Below are 21900 nucleotides of genomic sequence, written 5' to 3'. Positions count from 1 at the left end.
CAGGAGTTTTTAAGACAGTCTTAACACACAAAGAACAAAGAACAGTACAGCACAGGAACAGGCCATTCGGCCCTCCAAGCCTGCGCCGATCTTGATGCCTGCCGAAACTAACACCTTCTGCACTTCCGGGGCCCGTATCCCTCTATTCCCATCCTATTCATATATTTGTCAAGATGTCTCTTAAACGTCGCTATCGTATCTGCTTCCACCACCTCCCCTGGCAGCAAGTTCCAGGCACTCACCACCCTCTGTGTAAAAAACTTGCCTCGCACATCCCCTCTAAACTTTGCCCCTCACACCTTAAACCTATGTCCCCTAGTAACTGACTCTTCCACCCTGGGAAAAAGCACTGGCTTCTACCACTTCTGTCGAGTTTACACAATGAAAGATGTACTATCAGTATTTGTTTTGAAAGTATGGAAACCTTGATATTTTACTGCAATCTCTTTCAGAAGTGCTAAATTTGAAAGGATTAAAACGTAAATTTGATTTAAAGATCTGACCATTTAATCCTCAAAGTTAGCACTAAAGGCTAGTCCACATCCAAATAAATTTGAAACAACATTTTCACTAAAGAGGAAGTTTGGTTGTATGTCTTCATTTCCTCTGTCCTCAGCTTGCTTCTTTGGTATTGAATTTCAGGGTTCTTTCATGCAACTTCATTTCCACTTAAAATGCACTCCGACTCACGTACACAATTCTTTATCTTTTAGTCTGATTGTCCCATTAACTGATTATACAACATTAATTAAATCCTCAGTTTATATTTATTTTTATGTAGGAATAAATGGGTATATTCTCTTATTATCACTAAAGTTAGACTTTTTTGGCATTGATCCAAACAGCATTGCAAATGGTAGATGCGATTTGGAGTGTTATATTAGTATTGACCCACCGATGGAAACAACACTAAATGACTGCACACACAGCTGCTTATTTCAGAATTTTGATGAATTTGAAACTAGTCTGCATTTCCACATTTTGCAGTGTCATACAATTCTTTTGTACAATTTATACAATTCTATTTACTGATGGATAAAATTCCTCAGAATAATAGGCAAATCATTGATGTACTCAAAAAATTCCAATGACTGGGAAAATGAGCAAATATATATTTACTAAAAAAGGGAAAATAACATGTAATGGAGAAGTAAACTATTTCACCCTCAGGATTACAATGCTCTAATTAGTCATCAAAATACTCAAAAGGAACTCAAATTTCAGAATTGTAAAACTGAAACTAAAAAATAGTAACGGTCGAGCTTTATTACCATAAATGTCTCACTAACTGTCCAAATCTGGTCAGCGACTGGGAATTTGGGAAACACATTCAGGGACCCAATAAATGGTGAGGGGGACTCTGGATGCAACTGGGAGGGAGCAAGGGAGCCCAGGGCAAGGGAGTTCCAAGATTTTTTCTGAAGCCCGAAAGAGCACTCCTCTTGGCCAATTAGAAAACTTAAAATTATATGTAATTGGTTACCTGCCTGGGCCTCTCTGATGCACAATCCACCTTCTCACAGATCTGGCCTGCTCCCCTGCTCAGCCCACCAACTAAAATTGCAGATTGGTTCCCAAGAAAATAAATGGGCCCCAATTTGCATATTTACAGAGGACCCTGCTGCTTTCCTCAGGATGTCCCACTCAACTGCTCAAAGGACAGGCCAACATCAGGACATGACAGAAAGACAGAGAGATCAGAAGGTTAAGGACGGTGCTGATTTTAAGTGCATTCCCTCCTGGTGTTCTACCTCACTTTGAACGACATCCTATCTTTTCTCTCTATCTATCTATCCTTGTGTCTGTGTATGTGGGTGATTGTTTGTGGGGGTGAGGTTGCAACCATTTTGGGAATTATGTAAGAAGTTAACTTCTTTTTTTAATCTAGGAGAAAACCTATCACTTGTTTGTTTATTTGACCCTATAAACGCTCAGGGTTTAACTCACCATTTTTAAAATACGATTTCAATCAGTTGGGAGGTGAATAGTGGGAACCACCCACACCCCTTTCCACCTGTCCGTAACACTATGTAGAGAAAATGCTACAATTCAAACTCGCTCCATTCAGAGTCATATATAACAACCTAGAAAACTAATAAAAACTGTCCAGAAGCTTCGAAAAGGCAAAGGCCACAAAAAGCTGATAACTCGAAAATGGCCCGAACATGTGACAATAAGTAGTTATTATATGTGCTTTGTAGTTTAAGACATAGCAAACAACATTCCTTCGTGTTGGAGACAAAAATCAGAAGAACGCAATAACCTGAAGGGAAAATACAAAATTTAATAGAGATACAACAACTCCTCGAACTCTCCAACCCTCCCAGTTCAGACTGCCACCCTTATCTCTTTTTCTCATCAATTCAACCGGGCACACTTTTCCCTGTCCATTCCACTTTTAAGTTGATTCTCTTTCCTGCCCTTACAAACTTCATGCTGGCATTCTTTGCACATCATACTCTGTCCATGATGTCACTCCCCTCCCCTGCTCACTCTTTCCCAGTAAACCTTGGCACTCTCTTTCCTCTCTCAATGTAAAAAGTCACCTGCAGCATAATCCTGCCGCCATCTCCTCCTTCAAGACCGTCCTTAAAATAAGACTTCCTTCCTTGACTCAACAACCATTCTTGTCTGTTATGTCTCCTTGAAGCACCTTGGGGCGCTTTTCTACATTAATGACACTACACAAGTGCAATTTTTTTGAGGTTGTTGGTTTATGCCTACCCTTCGATATCTACCCTCCAACTATCTTGAGTGTCCACATTTTCCCTAATTTCTTGTGCCATTATCAAAATCTGATTTAAATTGAGACTCACACAATTGCAGTTAGAACAGAATATGTTTATCAACAAACAGTTTTGCATTTAAATTTAAAATATGTTCATTAATTTGTTTACAAGATAAAGAGTTGGTACTTAACAGGAATTAGCGACTACAGAAATGATCCAAGAAAAATACAAAAATGGATCTTGCTCTGATCAGACATGTATGAAGAATCGCAAAAACAACGAAGTATTTCCTACTTTTATCTTTGTCACAATAATGTATTTAAAATAACAAATCTCTTCCTATGAAGAGATCAGTAGAACTGCAGGCCAACCTTCTTCTTTGGCCTCCTTGTCTTGAAAGACAATGAGTAAGCGCCTGGAGGTGGCCAGTGGTTTGTGAAGCAGCGCCTGGAGCGGCTAGAAAGGCCAATTCTAGAGTGACGGACTCTTCCACAGGTGCTGCAGATAAAATTTGTTGTCGGGGCTATTACACAGTTGGCTCTCCCCTTTCGCTTCTGTCTTTTTTCCTGCCAACTGCTAAGTCTCTTTGAATCACCACACGTTAGCCCCGCCTTTATGGCTGCCCGTCAGCTCTGGTGATAACTGGCAACTGACTCCCACGACTTGTGATCAATAATCACAGGACTTCATGTCGGGTTTGCAGACATCTTTAAAGCGGAGACATGGACGACCGGGTGGGTCTGATACCAGTGACGAGCTCGCTGTACAATGTGTCTTAGGGGATCCTGCCATCTTCCATGCGGCTCACATGGCCAAGCCATCTCAAGCGCCGCTGACTCAGTAGGGTGTATAAGCTGGAGACGTTGGCCGCCTCGAGGACTTCTGTGTTGGAGATACAATCCTGCCACCTGATGCCAAGGATTCTCCGGAGGCAGCGAAGATGGAATGAATTGAGACGTCGCTCTTGGCTGACATACGTTGTCCAGGCCTCGCTGCCATACAGCAAGGTACTGAGGACACAGGCTTGATACACTTGGACATTTGTGTTCCAGTGCGCCATTTTCCCACACTCTCTTGGCCAGTCTGGACATAGCAGTGGAAGCCTTTCCCATGCACTTGTTGATTTCTGCATCGAGAGACAGGTTACTGGTGATAGTTGAGCCTAGGTAGGTGAACTCTTGAACCACTTCCAGAGCGTAGTCGCCAATCTTGATGGATGGAGCATTTATGACATCCTGTCCCATAATGTTCGTTTTCTTGAGGCTGATGGTTAGACCAAATTCGTTGCAGGCAGCCGTAATCCTGTCGATGAGACTCTGCAGGCACTCTTCAGTGTGAGATGTTAATGCAGCATTGTCAGCAAAGAGGAGTTCCCTGATGAGTACTTTCTGTACTTTGGTCTTTGCCCTTAGACAGGCAAGGTTGAACAACCTACCACCAGATCTTGTGTGGAGGCAAATTCCTTCTTCTGAAGACTTAAACGCATGCGACAGCAGCAGGGAGAAGATTCCAAACAGTGCAGGTGCAAGAACACAGCCCTGTTTCACGCCACTCAGGATAGGAAAGGGGTCTGATGAGGCGCTGCTATGCTGAATTGTGCCTTTCATATTGTCATGGAATGAGGTGATGATACTTTGTAGCTTTGGTGGACATCCGATCTTTTCTAGTAGTCTGAAGAGACTACGTCTGCTGACGAGGTCAAAGGCTATGGTGAGATCAATGAAAGCAACATAGAGGGGCATCTGTTGTTCACGGCATTTCTCTTGTAGCTGGCGAAGGGAGAACAGCATGTCAACGGTGGATCTCTCTGCTCGAAGGCCACACTGTGCCTTAGGTAGACGCACTCAGCCAGCTTCTGGAGCCTGTTTAAAGCGAATCGAACGAAGACTTTCCCTACTGTGCTGAGCAGGGAGATTCCACGGTAGTTGTTGCAGTCACCCTTGTTCTTATAGAGGGTGTTGATATTGGCATTAGTCATGTCATGTGGTATTGCTCCCTCGTCCCAGCACAGGCAAAGCAGTTCGTAGAGTGCTGAAAGTACAGCAGGCTTGGCACTCTTGATTATTTCAGGAAATTTTAGGCCGGTGAGCCTTCCGTCAGTGGTAGGGAAATTATTAGAGAGGATTCTTCGGGACAGGATTTACTCCCATTTGGAAACAAACAAACTTATTAGCGAGAGGCAGCATGGTTTTGTGAAGGAGAGGTTGTGGCTCACTAATTTGATTGAGATTTTTGAGGAAGTGCCAAAGATGATTGATGAAGGAAGGGCGGTGGATGTTGTCTATATGGACTTCAGTAAAGCTTTTGACAAGGTCCCGCATGGCAGACTGATACAAAAGGTGAAGTCACATGGTATCAGAGGGGAGCTGGCAAGATGGATACAGAACTGGCTCGGTCATAGAAGACAGAGGGTAGCAGTGGAAGGGTGCTTTTCTGAATGGAGGGATGTGACTAGTGGTGTTCCGCAGGGATCAGTGCTGGGACCTTTGCTCTTTGTAGTATATATAAATGATCTGGAGGAAAATGCAGCTGGTCTGATTAGTAAGTTTGCGGATGACACAAAGGTTGGTGGAATTGCGGATAATGATGAGGATTGTCAGAGGATACAGCAGGATATAGATCGGTTGGAGAATTGGGCGGAGAAATGGCAGATGGAGTTTAATCTGGACAAATGTGAGGTAATGCATTTTGGAAGGTCTAATGCAGGTGGGAGGTATACAGTAAATGGCAGAACCCTTAGGAGTATTGACAGGCAGAGAGATCTGGGCGTACAGGTCCACAGGTCACTGAAAGTGGCAACGCAGGTGGATAAGGTCGTCAAGAAGGCATACGGCATGCTTCCCTTCATCGGTCGGGGCATAGAGTATAGAAGTTGGCAAGTCATGTTGCAGCTGTACAGAACCTTACTTCGGCCACACTTAGAATATTGCGTGCAATTCTGGTCGCCACACTACCAGAAGGACGTGGAGGCTTTGGAGAGGGTACGGAAGAGGTTTACCGGATGTTGCCTTGTCTGGAAGGCATCAGCTATGAGGAGAGGTTGGATAAACTCGAATTGTTTTCACTGGAACGACGGAGGTGGAGGGGCGACATGATAGAGGTTTACAAAGTTATGTGTGGCATGGACAGAGTGGATAGTCAGAAGCTTGTTCCCAGGGTGGAAGAGTCAGTTACTAGGGGGCATAGGTTTAAGGTGCGAGGGGAAAAGTCTAGAGGGGATGTGCGAGGCAAGTTCTTTACACAGAGGGTGGTGAGTGCCTGGAACTTGTTGCCGGGGGAGGTGGTGGAAGCAGGTACGATAGCAACGTTTAAGAGGCATCTTGACAAATACATGAATAGGATGGGAATAGAGGGATACGGTCCCCGGAAGTGCAGAAGGTTTTACTTTAGGCAGGCATCAAGATCGGCGCAGGCTTGGAGGGCCGAATGGCCTGTTCTTGTGCTGTACTGCACAGTTCTTTATTCTTTGGGTAATGCTGTCCTTCCCAGGGGCTTTTCTGCTGGCTAGAGAATCAACGGCATCACTGAGTTCCAATTTTGTTGGCTGTACGTCCAGCTCGTCCATGACTGGCAGAGACTGGGCTGCATTGAGGGCAGTCTCAGTGACAACATTTTCCCTGGAGTGCAGTTCTAGGTAGTGCTCCACCCAGCGGTCCATTTGTTTGCGTTGGTCAGTTATTGTGTCCTCTGATTTAGATTTGAGGGGAGCGATCTTCTTGATGGTTGGCCCAAGAGCTCTCTTAATGCCATCATACATTCCTCTGATGTTTCCGGTGTTAGAGGCCAGCTGAATATGACTGCATAGGTGTTGCCAGTAGTCATTTGCGCAGCGCCTGGCTGTTCTTTGTGCAGCGCTTCTGGCTGCTTTAAGTGCTACGGATGTTAACTCGCTGGGGGCTTTCTTGTAGTTCAGCAGTGCAATGCACTTAGCCGTTATGACAGGTTCCAGCTCTTCAAAGTGAGATTGAAACCAGTCTACATTCCGCTTCACACGTTTGCCATAGGTGGTCATTGCTGAGTCATAGATGGCGTCTCTGATGTGGGCCCACGTGGTCTCTGAATCCCCTGTAGGAGTGTTTTGAAGGGCTTTTTCAAGTGAATTTAGAAACCTATGTAACAGCTGTGGATGAGAGATTCTGCTAGTGTTGATGCGTAGGCGGGCCTTCTGCTTGGAGTGATGCAGCTTCTTTGGTTTGAGTCTAACCTTGCTGCACATCAGGGAGTGGTCGGTGTCGCAGTCAGCACTGTGGAAGCTGCGTGTGATTTGAACCCTGTTTAAAGAGGCTCGCCTTGTGACGATGAGGTCCAGCTGGTGCCAACAACATGATCTTGGGTGCCTCCAATAAACCTGGTGACAGGGTTTAGTGTGAAAGAACGAGTGGGTGATGCAGAGGTTATGATAGGTACACAACTCAAGCAGTCTCTGTCCACTCTCATTCATCCTTCCAATGCCATAGCGCCCAAGTCAAGGAGGGCCATGAGTCATGGTCGGCCCCAACCCTGCCATGACCCTGGCAGTCCAACCAAGCCATATATAAAATATCACTGATTACAGAGTCAGGAAACCAGTGGTCATTAGATAATGCTCAGATAAAACTCAAAAGCTTGGCCATCTGGACAGCAAAAATGATTCTTCAAGTTCAATTAACTGAATTGCTTCTCAGAATTGTTTTGACATATTATACTTAACTGGCTTCTCAGTCCTCTCTATGTCAATGACTGGAGCAGAACTCCAAGGGCTGGATTTAGTTCTCCCCTAGGAGTCATGGTCCTTGGCGGGGTGGGGGGGATGCTGAAGATGCCTCCGGGAGAGGGCCGCCACACACCCCGAATCTGGGAGGGCCTGGCCCGATAGTACCGGTGGTGGCAGGGCCCTATGGCGGCACCCCACCGCTCAGCGATGGGACCCCCATTTGCATATTTAAATACATTTAAATTAATGCATTAATGATATCTCTCTGCCCAAGTTCCCGCTCCGATCTTCAGCCCAATGGCCAGTATTCCCGCACATTCGAATGATGGGAAGGGTTATAGTTCAAAGTTCATGCTGTTTTGGGGGAGGGAAGGTCAGGTGGACAAGGTAAGTGTTTTGGGGGGGGCAAAGAGGGCAAAAAATTTAATTGTTATTGAGGAGTGGGAGAGGGGCAGAAGAAATGTCTTTATTTTTATTTACTTGCATTTAAATATTTAAATTTACCAGTAGGGCTCAAAGCCCTTTAAAAATGGCATCGGTGCCTGCGCACAGGGAGCTGATGTCAATGCCAGGGCCGGACAGCCAGTCCTCTCCATGTGATCGGGGGGATGGCCTGCCGTGGCTATTTAAATGAGCCGCCGCACGGAAGATTGCAACGGCTCCGCGACATGCGGCCTGCCATTCTTTTCGGGCGGCGGGAACAGAAGTTTCTGCCCCAAGTATCACTTGGACTTAAGCCACACCTCCATATTTACTCAAAAAACACAAGAACTACTGAAACTATATTGCAACATTCTGCGTTAATGCAAACAAATTGCACAGAATAACAGCATATTAACATGGTCCATTCCCTAGTCACCGATTCCATCCCCCTCCCTGGCCACGGATTCAAGCTGAACCAGATGAGGTGGCCTCCTCCTGCCACTCTCGAGGAAGAGGATTTCCCTCCTCTCCGTCACAGCCTCCAGCAACAGATCCAGGTCAGCATCGAAGAAGCAAGGGGCTGCCCTGCCCCGCATGCCAGGCCTCTGGCTCCCTTGTGACATCTCATTTTCCTCTGGTGCAGTGGAAGGCTTTAGCACAAATCGCAGATCTCTCCTTCAGAACAACCAGCAGCTTCAATGATGGCTGCCGAAGGGTGTCTAAATGAGTCCCACAATTCATCTGACCTGCCTCTATTCCCACCCCCACCAACTAAGTGAACAGAGAACCCGTTTCCATATCAATTAAGGGCTTCCCCACACGAAAATCTAAACTTTAATCAGTTTCCCTCCCGAAGACAGGTTTCTGACCCAAAACTGGATATAGATAGGTTAAGTGAGTGGGCAAAGATCTGGCAAATGGAGTATATTGTAGGAAAATGCAAAATTATCCATTTTGGCAGGAAGAATAAAAAAGAAGCACGTTCTCTAAATGGTGAGAGATTGCAGAGCTGAGAAGCACAGGGATCTGGGTGTCCCAATGCATGAATCGCAAAAGGTTAGTACGCAGGTACAGCAAGTAATTAGGAAAGCTAATAGAATGTTATCATTTATTGCCAAGGGAATTGAATACAAAAGTAGGGAGGACATGCTTCAGCTATACAGAGCATTGGTGAGACCACATCTGGAGCACTGTGTACAGTATTGGTCTCCTTATTTAAAGAAGGATGCATTGGAAGCAGTTCAGAGAAGGTTTACTAGACTAATACCTGGAATGAGCGGGTTGTCTTATGAGGAAAGGTTGGAGTTTAGAAGAGTAAGAGGCGACCTGATTGAAACATACAAGATTCTGAGGGGTCCTGACAGGGTGGATGTGGAAAGAGGTTTCCTCTTGTGGGAGAATCTAGAACTAGGGGTCACTGTTTTAAAATAAGGGGTAGCCCATTTAAGACAGAGATGAGGAGAAATGTTTCTTCTCTCAGAGGGTCATGAGTCTTTGGAATTCTCTTCCTCAAAAGGCAGTGAAAGCAGAGTTTTTGAATATTTTTAAAGGCAGAGGTAGATAGATTCTTGATAAGCAAGGGGGTGAAAGATTATTGTGGGTAGGCAGGAATGTGGAGTTGAGATTACAATCAGATCAACCATGATCTTATTGAATGGCGGAGCAGGTTCGAGGGGCTTAGTCCTGCTCCTAATTCGTATGTTCGTATGTATGTTCGTTTGTTCGTAAACAAACCGAGCTCCTGTTACCCGCCTCCATGCCAAAAATTCAGCCCCATATCTTTAACTCCCCATCCACTCTTCCAACTCTCACCTAATATTTCCTAAAACTGATGCACAAATTACAAGAAACACAGTTCATTTTTTTTTAAAAATACCATCAACCTCCATCTTCAGGATCCACATCGAAGTCGAGATTTTACCAATTATTGCTTCACTCAGGTTGCAGCTTTCAGCATGTGACTTCAGATTCAGCCGCTACACAACAGAGGATATGCCCTACTGAACTGCAAGTTCACCATGTGTGCTTTTATTTGAACCATTTACATTCATGTCTTACAGTCTCTTTTTAAAGCATTTTTATATCTCATTTAAAAACACATATTTTGTGAAACATCGCTCCTTGCTTCTAGTATCACTGATTCCCAAAAGCTGTCCTTGTCAGTTAGGACTGCATTATTCTTTTTACTGAAATGAAACAAAACAATGCAGAATACAACAGAAAAGATCAATCCCACTTACATTTGTGCTCACATTAATGCAGCTCCTCTATTAACAAACCAGGCTGATAAGTTTGAATATATTGATGAAAGCATGACTGACAAGTGCAAAGAAATTTGACTGTGTGTATTGGGAATACAAGCAAAAACCTGGTACCAGATTATACCAGTTCTGATGAAGGGTCACTGACCTGAAACGTTAACTCTGCTTCTCTCTCCACAGATGCTGCCAGACCTGCTGAGTGTTTCCAGCATTTCTTGTTTGTGTTTCAGATTTTCAGCAACTGCAGTATTTTGCTTTTATTACCAGTTTGTACTACTAGATTCGGTGCAGAATTTAGACCCTAAAGGAGTTATTCCAGTATGTATTCAACAGTGTGGCTAAGATTCTAAAGAACATAGAAAATTTATGGCACAGAAGGAGGCCATTTGGCTTCTGCCAACCCCCACCAATTCTGTTCCTCTAACTTTGGCCTCATGTGCATCCCCCTCTCACTTCACTCCACCATTGCCAAATCCTACCTTCAGCCACCACACAAAAGCGAAATACTGCAGGTGCTGGAAATCTGAAATAGAAACAGAAAATACTGGAAATACTCAGCAGATCTGGCAACATCTGTGTAGAGAGAAACAGAGTTATTGAGATTAATTTTCTGATGGGCAGGATGAGACGAGTGGAGTCCCGCAAAGGTCTCTGCTGGGGCCTCAACTTTTTACAATTTATGTCAATAACTTAGATGAAGGGAGCGATGGCATGGTAGCTAAATTTGCAGATGACATAAAGATAGGCAGGAAAGTATGTTGTGAAGAGGACGTAAGGAGCTTGCAGACCGGTTTGATAGGTTAGGCGAGTGGGCAAAAATCTGGCAGATGGAGTATAATGTGGGAAAATGTGAAGTTGTTCACTTTGGCAGGAAGAATAAAAAAGCAGAGTATTACTTAAACGGCAAACGACTGCAGAATTCCGAGATGCAGAGGGTTTTAGGTGTTCTAGTGCAGGAGACACAAAAAGTTAGTATGCGGGTACAGCAGGTAATAAAGAAGGTTAATGCAATGATTTCCTTTATTACGAGAGGAATTGAAAATAAAAGTAAAGATGTTATGTTTCAGTTACACAGGGCATTGTTGAAACCACATCTCAAATAATGTGTGCAGTTTTGGGCTCCTTATTTAAGGAAGGATGTAAATACGTTGCAGGCGGTTCAGAGGAGGTTTACTATATTGATACCGGGAATGAGCGGGTTGTCTTATGAGGAAAGGTTGGACAGACTGGGATTTCTTTCACTGAAGTTTAGAAGAGTGAGGGAAGGCTTAATTGAAGTTTATAAGATCCTGAACGGTCTTGATAAGGTGGATGTGAAAAGGATGTTTCCTCTTGTGGGTAAGTTCAGAACTAGGGGGCACTATTTTAAAATTGGGGTCACCCTTTTAGGAGAGATGAGGAGAAATTTTTTCTGTCAGAGGGCTGTGCAACTTTGGAACTCTCTACCTCAGAAGGTGGTGGAGGTGAGGTTATTGAATTTTTTAAGGCGGAGGTAGCTAGATTCTTGATAGGCAAGGGAAGCAAAGGTTATTGGGGGTAGATGGGAGTGTGGAATTTGAAACACACACAGATCAGCCATGATCTTACTGAATGGCGCAGCAGGCTCAAGGGGCCAAATGACCTACTTATGCTCCAAATTCGTATGTTTGTATGTAATTTTCCCAGCCCTTTAGAGACGGTCTGGGAGGTGGGGGGCTGGCAATAAAGAAGGGGAAGGGGTCAGGAGGGAAGCTGATGTCTTACCACTCTGGCATATGGCCAGTGCCGAGAACCTTAGCAATATGGCCGCCCACCGGACATTAACTGAGCCACTGAAGGGCCTAATTAAGGGCAACTTCCAGCCCCCATGGGCATTTTGCCCATGGCAGGGGTGTGGGGGGGTAAACCCTGGTGGCATTCCAGCGGGTCCCTGGGGAGCAGGTGGGCCCTCATTGCTGGGCGCTCCATTGCCCATGGAGGGGGCCCCCCGTGACTACGGTTGTCCCCGTGCCTAAGTTGCCACCGCCGGAATAACCCACCCCCACCGATCGCCGGGCCCTCAGAAAAACTTACGAGGTGCCCTTTCCCTTGTGCTGTCGGCTCTGCAGAGGCCACCATTAGCAGTGGCGCTGCCAAGGCTGCCGGCCCTCTGATTGGCTGTCCCTGCTAAACTGTCTCCCCAGGGTCGCTCCATCTGCCAGAGCGGGGGTCAGCCCCCACTTCAGTCCCGGTGGTAGAACATGATCCTCAGTGGCAAAATTCAGCCCAACGTTTCACATCGATGACCCTGCATCAGAACTGGGAAAAGTTAGAGATGTAAAAGATTTTAATCAAGTGAAAGAAGAGTGGGTGGGAAAAAGGGAATGTCTATGTTAGGGTAGAGGGCAGGAGAGAGTAAATGACAACAGTATTGATGGTGCAAGGCCAAACAGAGTGGTAATGGGACAAGAAACAAAAGAGGCTTATGAATAGCAGAACCAACAGTTACTATCCTTAAACAAAAAAAAGAGCAACAAGAGAGTAAAACAAAAACTAGCAAAGAAAAAGAAAACAAAATGGGAACAGAGGTTACAGTCTGAACTTGTTGAACTCAACGTTGAATTCGGAAGGTTGTAAAGTACCTAATGAAAAGATGACATGTGGTTCCTCGAGCTTGTGTTGAGTTCATTGGAACCTGCAGGAAGCAGAGAACAGAGACTCTAAAATGACAGGCGACTGGAAGCTCAGGGTCATGCCTGCAGACAAAATGGAGGTGGTCCACAAAGCCACCTTGACTCCATGGCCTGGCATTCCGTATCCAAACCCCTCTGCTTCTTCACCTTCAAGACAATTCCTCAAAACCAATGTATTCCACCAAGCATTTGGTCCTCCTCCTAGTGGCTCCCTCTATGACTTTTCTTCTTAATTCTACCTCTGTGAAGCACCTTGGAATATTTTTTCTATGTTGAAACTGCTATGTAAATACAAATTATCAGTCAATTCTCTTTTATTTCAATATAGAGCCTAATTGATCTCATACTAAACAAATAACTCCCATTTATAGACTGCTTTTCACAAATTCAGGAAGTCCCAAAGTACTTCACATCCTTTTGAAGTGTAATCACTGCTGCAATGTAGGGAAACACTGCAACACATTTGCACATAGCAAAGTCCCACAAACAGTAGAAATAGGCTACCATATTTTTTTTTAGTGACCTTAGTTGAGGGGTAAGTACTGGCCAGGGCATTAGGCAGGAAAATAAATTATTGGAGGTTATGCAATAGTTTCAATTTCCCTTTCAGTATATGCTGCCTGTGGGACCTGAGTCAGCTTTGACTGATGGATGACCTGAGTATTCAGTGGACTATCAGTACAGTAACTGTCATTGCAATATTGTGCCTATTCATAATCTAACCAGTAAAGAAAGACTGATCACTGTTGCAGTATAAGAATATAGCCCTCATCACAGCAATACCTAAAGGTGATCCAGGTTCCTTTAGAAAAACACCCTAATTGCACAGTCTTCGTTCCTTTTCCTGTTGGGAAGTGGATTTGAGATGCTACATATTGCATCCAAGGTCAGCAATGATGCAGAACATGCATTGTGTGCTGTATGGGCCATGCTGACCACAGGTGCAATGAGAACACGTCTTCCAGATCTGATTTTTAGGAAGAACACACTAGGGCTTTCAAATTTAGGAGGAAACTATTATATGGAATCACCACCAAAAAAGAAACCAGGAATTTATTGGTGGTAAAAAATGATTTTGATAAATATAACTCAAGCAAGAAAAGGAAGAACTTGTATTTAAATAATACCCTTTCATAATCTCAGGGGCACCTCAAAATGCTTTGCAGCCAATGAAGTACTATAGAAGAGCATAAGCAAAATTCTGTGAAAACTGGAAATCTGAAACAAAAAGAGAACATGCTGGAAATACTCAGTGGGTCAGGCAGCATTTGTGATGAGAAAAACAGAATTAATATTTAAATTCACCCCCTAGTCTCTGAGTCGGAGGTCAGGTTCAAGCTCCATAAGATTCCGGCATACATTTTAAGTTGGCGCTTGAGTGCAGTGCTGAGGAAATGCTGCACAGTTGCAGGCGCTGTCTTTCAGATCAGATGTTAAACTGAGGCTCAGGATGCCCTGGGCGGATGTAAAAGATCCCATGGGATTATCCGAAGAAGAGCAGGCGGGTTCTCCTGGTGTCTTGGCCAATATTTATCCCTCATCCAACACCTAAAAAAAAATGATTTCATTGCTGTTTGTGGCAATTTTCTGTATACAAATTCACTATTGCGTTACCTACATTACAATGTCCTGCCACATCCAACCGTGAATGGTGGTGGACTATTGAACAACTGACAGGAGGAGGCAGCTCCACAAACATCCCCATCCTCTACGATGGAGGAGCCCAGCACATCAGTGTAAAAGATAAGGCTGAAGCATTTGCATCCACCTTCAGCTAGAAGTGCCATGTGGATGTTCCATCTCTGCCTTCTCCTGAGGTCCCCAGCATCACAGATGCTAGTCTTTAGCCAATCCAATTCACTCCACGTAATATCAAAGAAACGACTGCAGGCACTGGATACTGCAAAGGCTAAGGGCCCTGACAACATTCCAGCAATAGTACCGAAGACCTGTGTTCTGGAACTAGCCACTCCCCTAGCCAAGCTGTTCCAGTACCACTACAACACTGGCATCTACCTGGAAATGTGGAAAATTGCCCAGGTATGTCCTGCGCACAAAAAGCAGGACAAATCCGATCCAGCCAATTACCGCCCTCTCAGTCTACTCTACATCATCAGCAAAGTGATGGAAGGTGTCTTCGACAGTACTATCAAGCGGCACTTGCTCAACAATAACCTGTTCACTGATGCTTAGTTTGGGCCACACAGCTCCTGACCTTATACCAGCCTTAGTCCAAACATGGACAAAAGAGCTGAACTATAGAGGTGAGGTGAGAGTGACTGGCCTTGACATCAAGGCAGCATTTGACTGAGTATGGCATCAAGGAGCCCTAGCAAAACTGAAGTCGATGGGAAACAAGGGGAAAACTCTCCACTGGTTGGAGTCATACTTAGTACAAAGGAAGATGGTTGTGGTTGTTGGAGGTCAATCATCTCAGTCGCAGGACATTATTGCAGGAGTTCCTCAGGGTAGTGTACCAGGCCCAAACATCTTCAGTTGCTTCATCAATGACCTACCCTCCATCATAAGGTCAGAAGTGGGGACGTTCGCTGATGATTGCACAATGTTCAGCACCATTCACGACTCAGATACTGTAGCAGCCTGTGTACATATGCAGCAAGACCTGGACAACATCCAGGCTTGGGCTGATGAGCGGGAAGTAACATTCGCGCCACACAAATACCGGGCAACGACCATCTCAAACAAAAGAAAATCTAACCATCTCCCCTTGACGTTCAATGGCATTACCATCGCTGAATCCCCCACTATCAACATCCTGGGGGTCACCATTGACCAGAAACTGAACTGGACCAGCCACATAAATACTGTGGCTACAAGAACAGGTCAGAGGCTGATTCCCTGATGCGTGCCCACCATTTACAAGGCACAAGTCAGGAGTGTGATGGAATACTCGCTACTTGCCTTAATGGTGCAGCTCCAACAACACTCAAGAAGCTCGTCACCATCCAGGACAAAGCAGCCCACTTGATTGGCACCCCATTCACCATCTTCAACATTCACTCCCTTCACCACTGAAGCACAGTGGCAGCAGTGTATACCATCTACAAGATGAACCGCAGCACCTCACCACATCTCCTTCCAAACCCGTGACCTCTACCACCTAGAAGGACAAGGGCAGCAGATACATGGGAACATCACCACCAGCAAGTTCCCCTCCAAGCCACACACCATCCTGACTTGGAACTATATCGCTGTTCCTTCACTGTCGTTGGGTCAAAGTCCTGGAACTCCCTTCCTAACAGCACTGTTGGTGTACCTACATACACCCCAAGGACTGCAGCAGTTCAAGAAGGCAGCTCACCACCACCTTCACAAGGGCAATTAGGGATGGACAATAAATTCTGGCATTGTCAGCGATGCCCACATCCCCTGACTGAATTTTTTAAAAAGTAACTACACTTCAAAAGTACCTTGTTGGCTCTGAAGCACCTTTAGATGTCCTGAGGTTGTGAAAGATGCTATAGAAATACAAGTTCTCTCTTTCTTAATCTGTCCAACATTTGAGCGACGAAATTGGAAATATGCTACTGCTCTCCACCTGCATCGCTACTGCAATGATAATTGATCACACAAAGCAACTTCCCCTATTCCCCATTTGCTTTATCAGCCAGCTGGATGTCAGATGAATATCATTCAGAATGCTAGTCTTATCTTAAACACGTCCTGGAACATATTTCACAATGTCTCCGTTTATTTTGTAGGCTGTTAATGGTTATACATTTCAGCAGTTTCAGCATTAATGTAATAGGGAGTTACGTAAAAACTGCACTGCTGATTGCATGGATGTAGCGAATTGGTTGTTAAAATAATTAAGGTTGAGAATGAATATGATTATGTAATGCACATGTATCAATGACTCTATATCACTCACTTATTCATTCTACTGATCATACACCAACCCAGTGTTACCTGATGCACACGCCAACTAGTCCTATCTTAAAATGGCAATCAAGTCCCTTTGTATGTCATAGGGCCCTGTCCTGCATGTTAATAAGGGAGCTAACAATTGAAAACCAGGAAACATGACCTCAACCCGTTGCCTACACGCCTGACACCATTTTTTACGGTGACAGGTTACATGGCGTGTCTGTGGCACACTCTGGTGTGTGGAAGTTCTTTGCCTGCCTCCTTCCCTTTCTCCTAGTTGCCATGCACCAAACTCTCTCACCAAATGAAACTACCAGATTGTTGTAAAAACCCAACTAGCTCACTAATGTCCTTCAGGGAAGGAAATCTGTGCTCTCACCTGGGTTAGGCCAGATATGACTTCAGACCCACAGCAATGTGGTTGACTTTTAACTGCCCTCCAAAATGGTCTAACAAGCCACTCAATTATATTCGAGGCAGCAGCTCACCACCATCTTCTCAAGGGCAATTAGGGGGACATTAAATGTTGGGTTTGCTAGCGATGCCCACATACCGTGAATTAATAACTTTTTTAAAAGACGCTGACTGGCTGAGTTAATTCTTGAAGATCTGTTTTTTAGAAACTCCCATGGACCAGAAGTTCTCCTGACAGAGCCCTGAAGGAGTGCTTGGAACACCCCAGCCCCACCTCTAATCTCGCTGAAACCCTCGATCCCTTGTCTCCTACAAAGTCTTCCTATCACTCTGTTCCCACAGGACCCAGCCTATGGCCTCCCAACTATAAATTTCTATCTCGCCCACCAGTCAGGAAGTCAACCTGGCTGGGCGTCAGTGCTGAATTTTTTAAAATGAGGTGCTGCTGTTTAAATCAGCAGGGCCTCCATGGCCCGGCCTTGTGAAAGTTGTCGTCTGCCACCGAACTGCCCCGCACCCTTCCCACACTCCCATTAATATCAAGGGCATGGTTTTCACCTGAAATAGCCTTTTGCTTTTCAGTTGCTGATGGACCTGTTGCATGATTCCACCATTTTGTTTTTATTTCAGATTTGCATTTGCAGCTTTTCTTTTTATCTCAGCAACTAATAAATATTGTTCCAGTAACAAATATTGAAGTGGAGTTCAGTAATAGGACCTCTTTCAATTCTGGAATTGTTTTTGTACGGCCAATGTTAACTGACAGTTTGTAATGATGTTCATATTACAAAATGAACTATTGTGACACAGTAAGGTTACTATGGAGTGACAGATTGCGACTTTCACACTCATTTCTCTGCGAGGCGAATTGAAAACCTCAACTGTTCTGCTGTGGAGAGACAGTAAATAGAAGTCAAATGCTTCCCTGCAATGAGCAAGGAAAACAGAAAAATCAGGACAATCACCACTGGGTGCTCATAGAGTCATTTACAGCACAGAAGTAAGACATTTGGCCCATCGAGTTCTCACACACATCCCAGCAGTTGATTCCTGTGGTAGAATTGCCAGAATCCTACATGGGCTTTTAGCTTGGTTTAGTAAAGTGACAACAAAAAAATGAAAGTAAAGGTACCTTTGCCTAACGCCAATAAATAAGCTGCAGTACAGCTATCTAGGAAATTAATTAGCCAATGGACTGTATTGGTTTACAACGTCTTCCAGAGAGAGTTCGTCAAAGTTCTCTTTCCAGTCTCCTAGTTTAATGCTTGCCGCTGACTGTTATGGCAACCATCTTTAATTTATTAGATAACAGAGTCACAACCATGAAGTATGAAAGCATTGTTTTGTTTATAAAAATACATTCATAATCACCATGTACTGCAGGGACATTTTACTCACCACCCCATCCCATTCAGCATTGAACAATTGTGTGATTTTAAAGACCGTCTCACCCACTGCAGTTTAAAAATCTTACTTCAGAAGGCAATCAACAATATAGTAACTTATGACTTTAAAGATTGTTCGACACCTTCACCTTATCTTTTCAAAAGAAATGGCTGCAATACCAAATGAGGTTAATAATTTTAAAGCCAAGTATCCTGGCAAGACAGATGATAATTCATTGCAACTTATCATTATTTCATTATAGTGAAGTTGAAAATCTAAATAACTGGGCACCCTACATACTTCACACAGCCAGATTCAACAGATTCATGATTTGATGTTGAAATTTCACAAACATGTTTCACTAAGTGACAATTGTTCACAGCTAACCACGTAAGGATTTAGGGCTCGTTCACTATTAATGCAGTGAACTTCCACAAGTGAAGGAAATTCTGGCTCCCAGCAACACATTACCAGCAATGTTCACGGAACAAATGAAGAGATGACAGAGGAATAAAAGACATACATGCACAACAACAACAACTTGAGTCCTGATGTGAGGCAGGGGAGAAGGAAGGCACACGGTTATTGAACTCAGAGGGAATATACTCTGTGCATGAGATTAAAAGGTGCTGTCAGTGTCAAAAAGCAGCGATGTGTTCCTAGAGTTTGCCATCTTGACTATGAGGTGGGGTGAAGAAAGGACAAAAAGGGGGAGTGAGAGGGAAACAAAGAATGACAGATCAAAGCATTTCCAGAAAAGAATAAACATTACAGATATCATCAGAAGGGCTGTTTGAAGGGGATGAGTATTTGCAGAGCTGGGCAGCACAGACTGTGCCGAGCCAGCTTGTCATTTAAAAATCCCAGGCAACGATGCATGAAAACAGAGAGACAGAGACAAGAAGAGGTGGATCGAAAGGATGAGAAGAGCCCTGGGTGTCGACACAGAATAAACAATGTGGGTAAACTGCAGCAAGCCAGCGGGAGGAAGAGCTTTACCTCCTCGAGTGTAGTCACTGTGTTCCTGCAGCTTGCCATTTTGGTGGTGAAGGAGGAGGTTGTCGGCGAGCTGTGGTCCTCCAGAGTCTCGCAGATAAATTCTTGCACTGTGATCACCTCCGGCATCTTCTCAATGTTGCTTTTTCTAATCTTTCCCTTCCAGAAATTTAACAACAATTGAGTAGGGAATAGAGAGAGAGAGAGAGAGTCAAATCCTCCCCCTCCTAACACTGTCACACCCGCCCACCCCCCGCCTCTGTCAGCAGTGCTCAGCTCGCAGAGAAACAGGGAAGGAAATGTTGCGGAAGCAGAGCTCGCTCCTCCCACCCCGGGCCGGCACCGACAACCGCCCCGCCCACCCCGGGCCGGCACCGACAACCGCCCCGCCCGACCGCCCGCTCCTCCCACCCCGGGCCGGCACCGACAACCGCTCCTCCCACCCCGGGCCGGCACCGACAACCGCCCCGCCCACCCCGGGCCGGCACCGACAACCGCCCCGCCCACCCCGGGCCGGCACCGACAACCGCCCCGCCCGACCGCCCGCTCCTCCCACCCCGGGCCGGCACCGACAACCGCTCCTCCCACCCCGGGCCGGCACCGACAACCGCCCCGCCCACCCCGGGCCGGCACCGACAACCGCCCCGCCCGACCGCCCGCTCCTCCCACCCCGGGCCGGCACCGACAACTGCCCCGCCCACCCCGGGCCGGCACCGACAACCGCCCCGCCCACTCACTCCTCCCACCCCGGGCCGGCACCGACAACCGCCCCGCCCACCCCGGGCCGGCACCGACAACCGCCCCGCCCGACCGCCCGCTCCTCCCACCCCGGGCCGGCACCGACAACTGCCCCGCCCACCCCGGGCCGGCACCGACAACCGCCCCGCCCACTCACTCCTCCCACCCCGGGCCGGCACCGACAACCGCCCCGCCCACCCCGGGTCGGCACCGACAACCGCCCCGCCCGACCGCCCACTCCTCCCACCCCGGGCCGGCACCGACAACCGCCCCGCCCACCCACTCCTCCCACCCCGCCCACCCACTCCTCCCACCCCACCCCCGACCAACCGTCGCGCCGCGGGCTCCTCCTCGCCCCCGCGCACGCGCACTCCAGTCGGTCTGAAGCTGGCGGGTTGTTCGGTGACTCAGGGTCCTCGCTCCAGGTCAGATGCTTTCCCGTTGACTTGACTATTATTGGCCCAAGATATCATCCCTGGTTCAGTGGGTACCATGAATATTCTCTCACTTCTGAGCCAGAAGGATGTAGGTTTAAACTCCTCCCCGCCCAGCACAAAAATCTAGGCTGACTCCCAGTGCAGTACTGTAGGAATCATACAAAGTTTAAGGCACAGAAAGAGGCCACTTGGCCCATTGTGTCTGTGCTGACCGAAAAACAATCCACCCATTCTAATCCCACTTTCCAACATGTGGTCTGTCGCCCTGCAGATTACAGCACTAAGGTGCACATCCAGACTCCTTTTGAAAGAGTTGAGGATTTCTACCTCAACTACCCTTTCAGGCAGTGACTTCCACCCTCTGGGTGAATTTTTTTCCCTCATCTCCCCTCCAAATTTTCTACCAATCACTTTAAATCTATTCCCCTTTGTCACTGACCCCTCTGCTAACGTGAATAGACCCTTCACCTCCACTCTATCCAGGCCCCTCACAATGTTGTACATTTCGATCAGATCTCCCCTCCACCTTCTCTGTTCCAAGGACAACAACCCCAGCCTATCCAATCTTTCCTCATAGCTGCATTTTTCCAGTCCTGGCAACATCATCGTAAATCTCCTCTGTACCCTCTCTAGTGCAATTACATCTTTTCTGTAATGAGGTGACCAGAACTGCGCACAGTACTCAAGTTGTGGCCTAACCAGTGAGTTATATGGTTCCAGCATAACCTCCCTGCTCATACATTCTATACCTCAGCTAATAAAGGAAAAGATTCCACATGCCTTCTTAACCATCTTATCGACTTGTCCTGCTACCTTCAGGGATCTGTGGACATTCACTCCAAGGTCCCTCACTTGCTCTACACTTCTCAGTATTTTCCCATTTATCGTGTATTCCTTTGCCTTGTTTGACCTCCCTATATGCATCACCTTGCACTTCTCCAGGTTGAATTCCATTTGCCACTTTTCTACCCATCTGACCAGACCATCAATATCTTCCTGCAGCCTACAGCTATCCTCCCCGCTGTACTGTTGAAGGTGCTGTCTTTCAAATGAGATGTTAAACTGAGGTCCTATCTGCCCTCTCATGGCACTATTTCAAAGAAGAGCAAGGGCATTTGTCCTTGCCAATATTTATCCCTCAACCAAAATCACTAAATCAGATTATCTAGTCATTTATCATATTGCTGTTTGTGAGAGCTCGCTGTGCACAAATTAGCTGCCTCATTTCCCATTTTATAACAGAGACTGTACTTCATTGGCCGTAAAATACTTTGGGACATCCAG

At 45.9% G+C, this 21900-nt stretch overlaps 1 protein-coding gene across 5 annotated transcripts in view; it reads right to left on the bottom strand.

Moving 5' to 3' along the window:
• Positions 1 to 19715, bottom strand: part of unm_sa1614 (un-named sa1614) — a 280473-nt gene extending 260758 nt beyond the window's left edge. For 4 of the 5 annotated variants that reach the window (XM_068048637.1, XM_068048639.1, XM_068048638.1 and 1 more), the window contains exon 1: positions 19445 to 19714. In XM_068048637.1, the coding sequence (XP_067904738.1) occupies positions 19445 to 19570 (126 nt within the window). In that variant the 5' untranslated portion in view covers positions 19571 to 19714. Of the gene's footprint in view, positions 1 to 19444 lie in introns of all 5 variants that reach the window. The other variant, XM_068048640.1, reaches the window with a different exon arrangement.
• Between the last annotated feature and the right edge of the window lie 2185 nt (positions 19716 to 21900).

Source organism: Heterodontus francisci, chromosome 16 (assembly GCF_036365525.1).
Source record: "Heterodontus francisci isolate sHetFra1 chromosome 16, sHetFra1.hap1, whole genome shotgun sequence".
Classification (NCBI taxonomy): Eukaryota; Metazoa; Chordata; class Chondrichthyes; order Heterodontiformes; family Heterodontidae; genus Heterodontus; species Heterodontus francisci.
The sequence above is the reverse complement of the archived record's forward strand: the minus strand, read 5'-3'. Positions and strand labels throughout refer to the sequence as shown.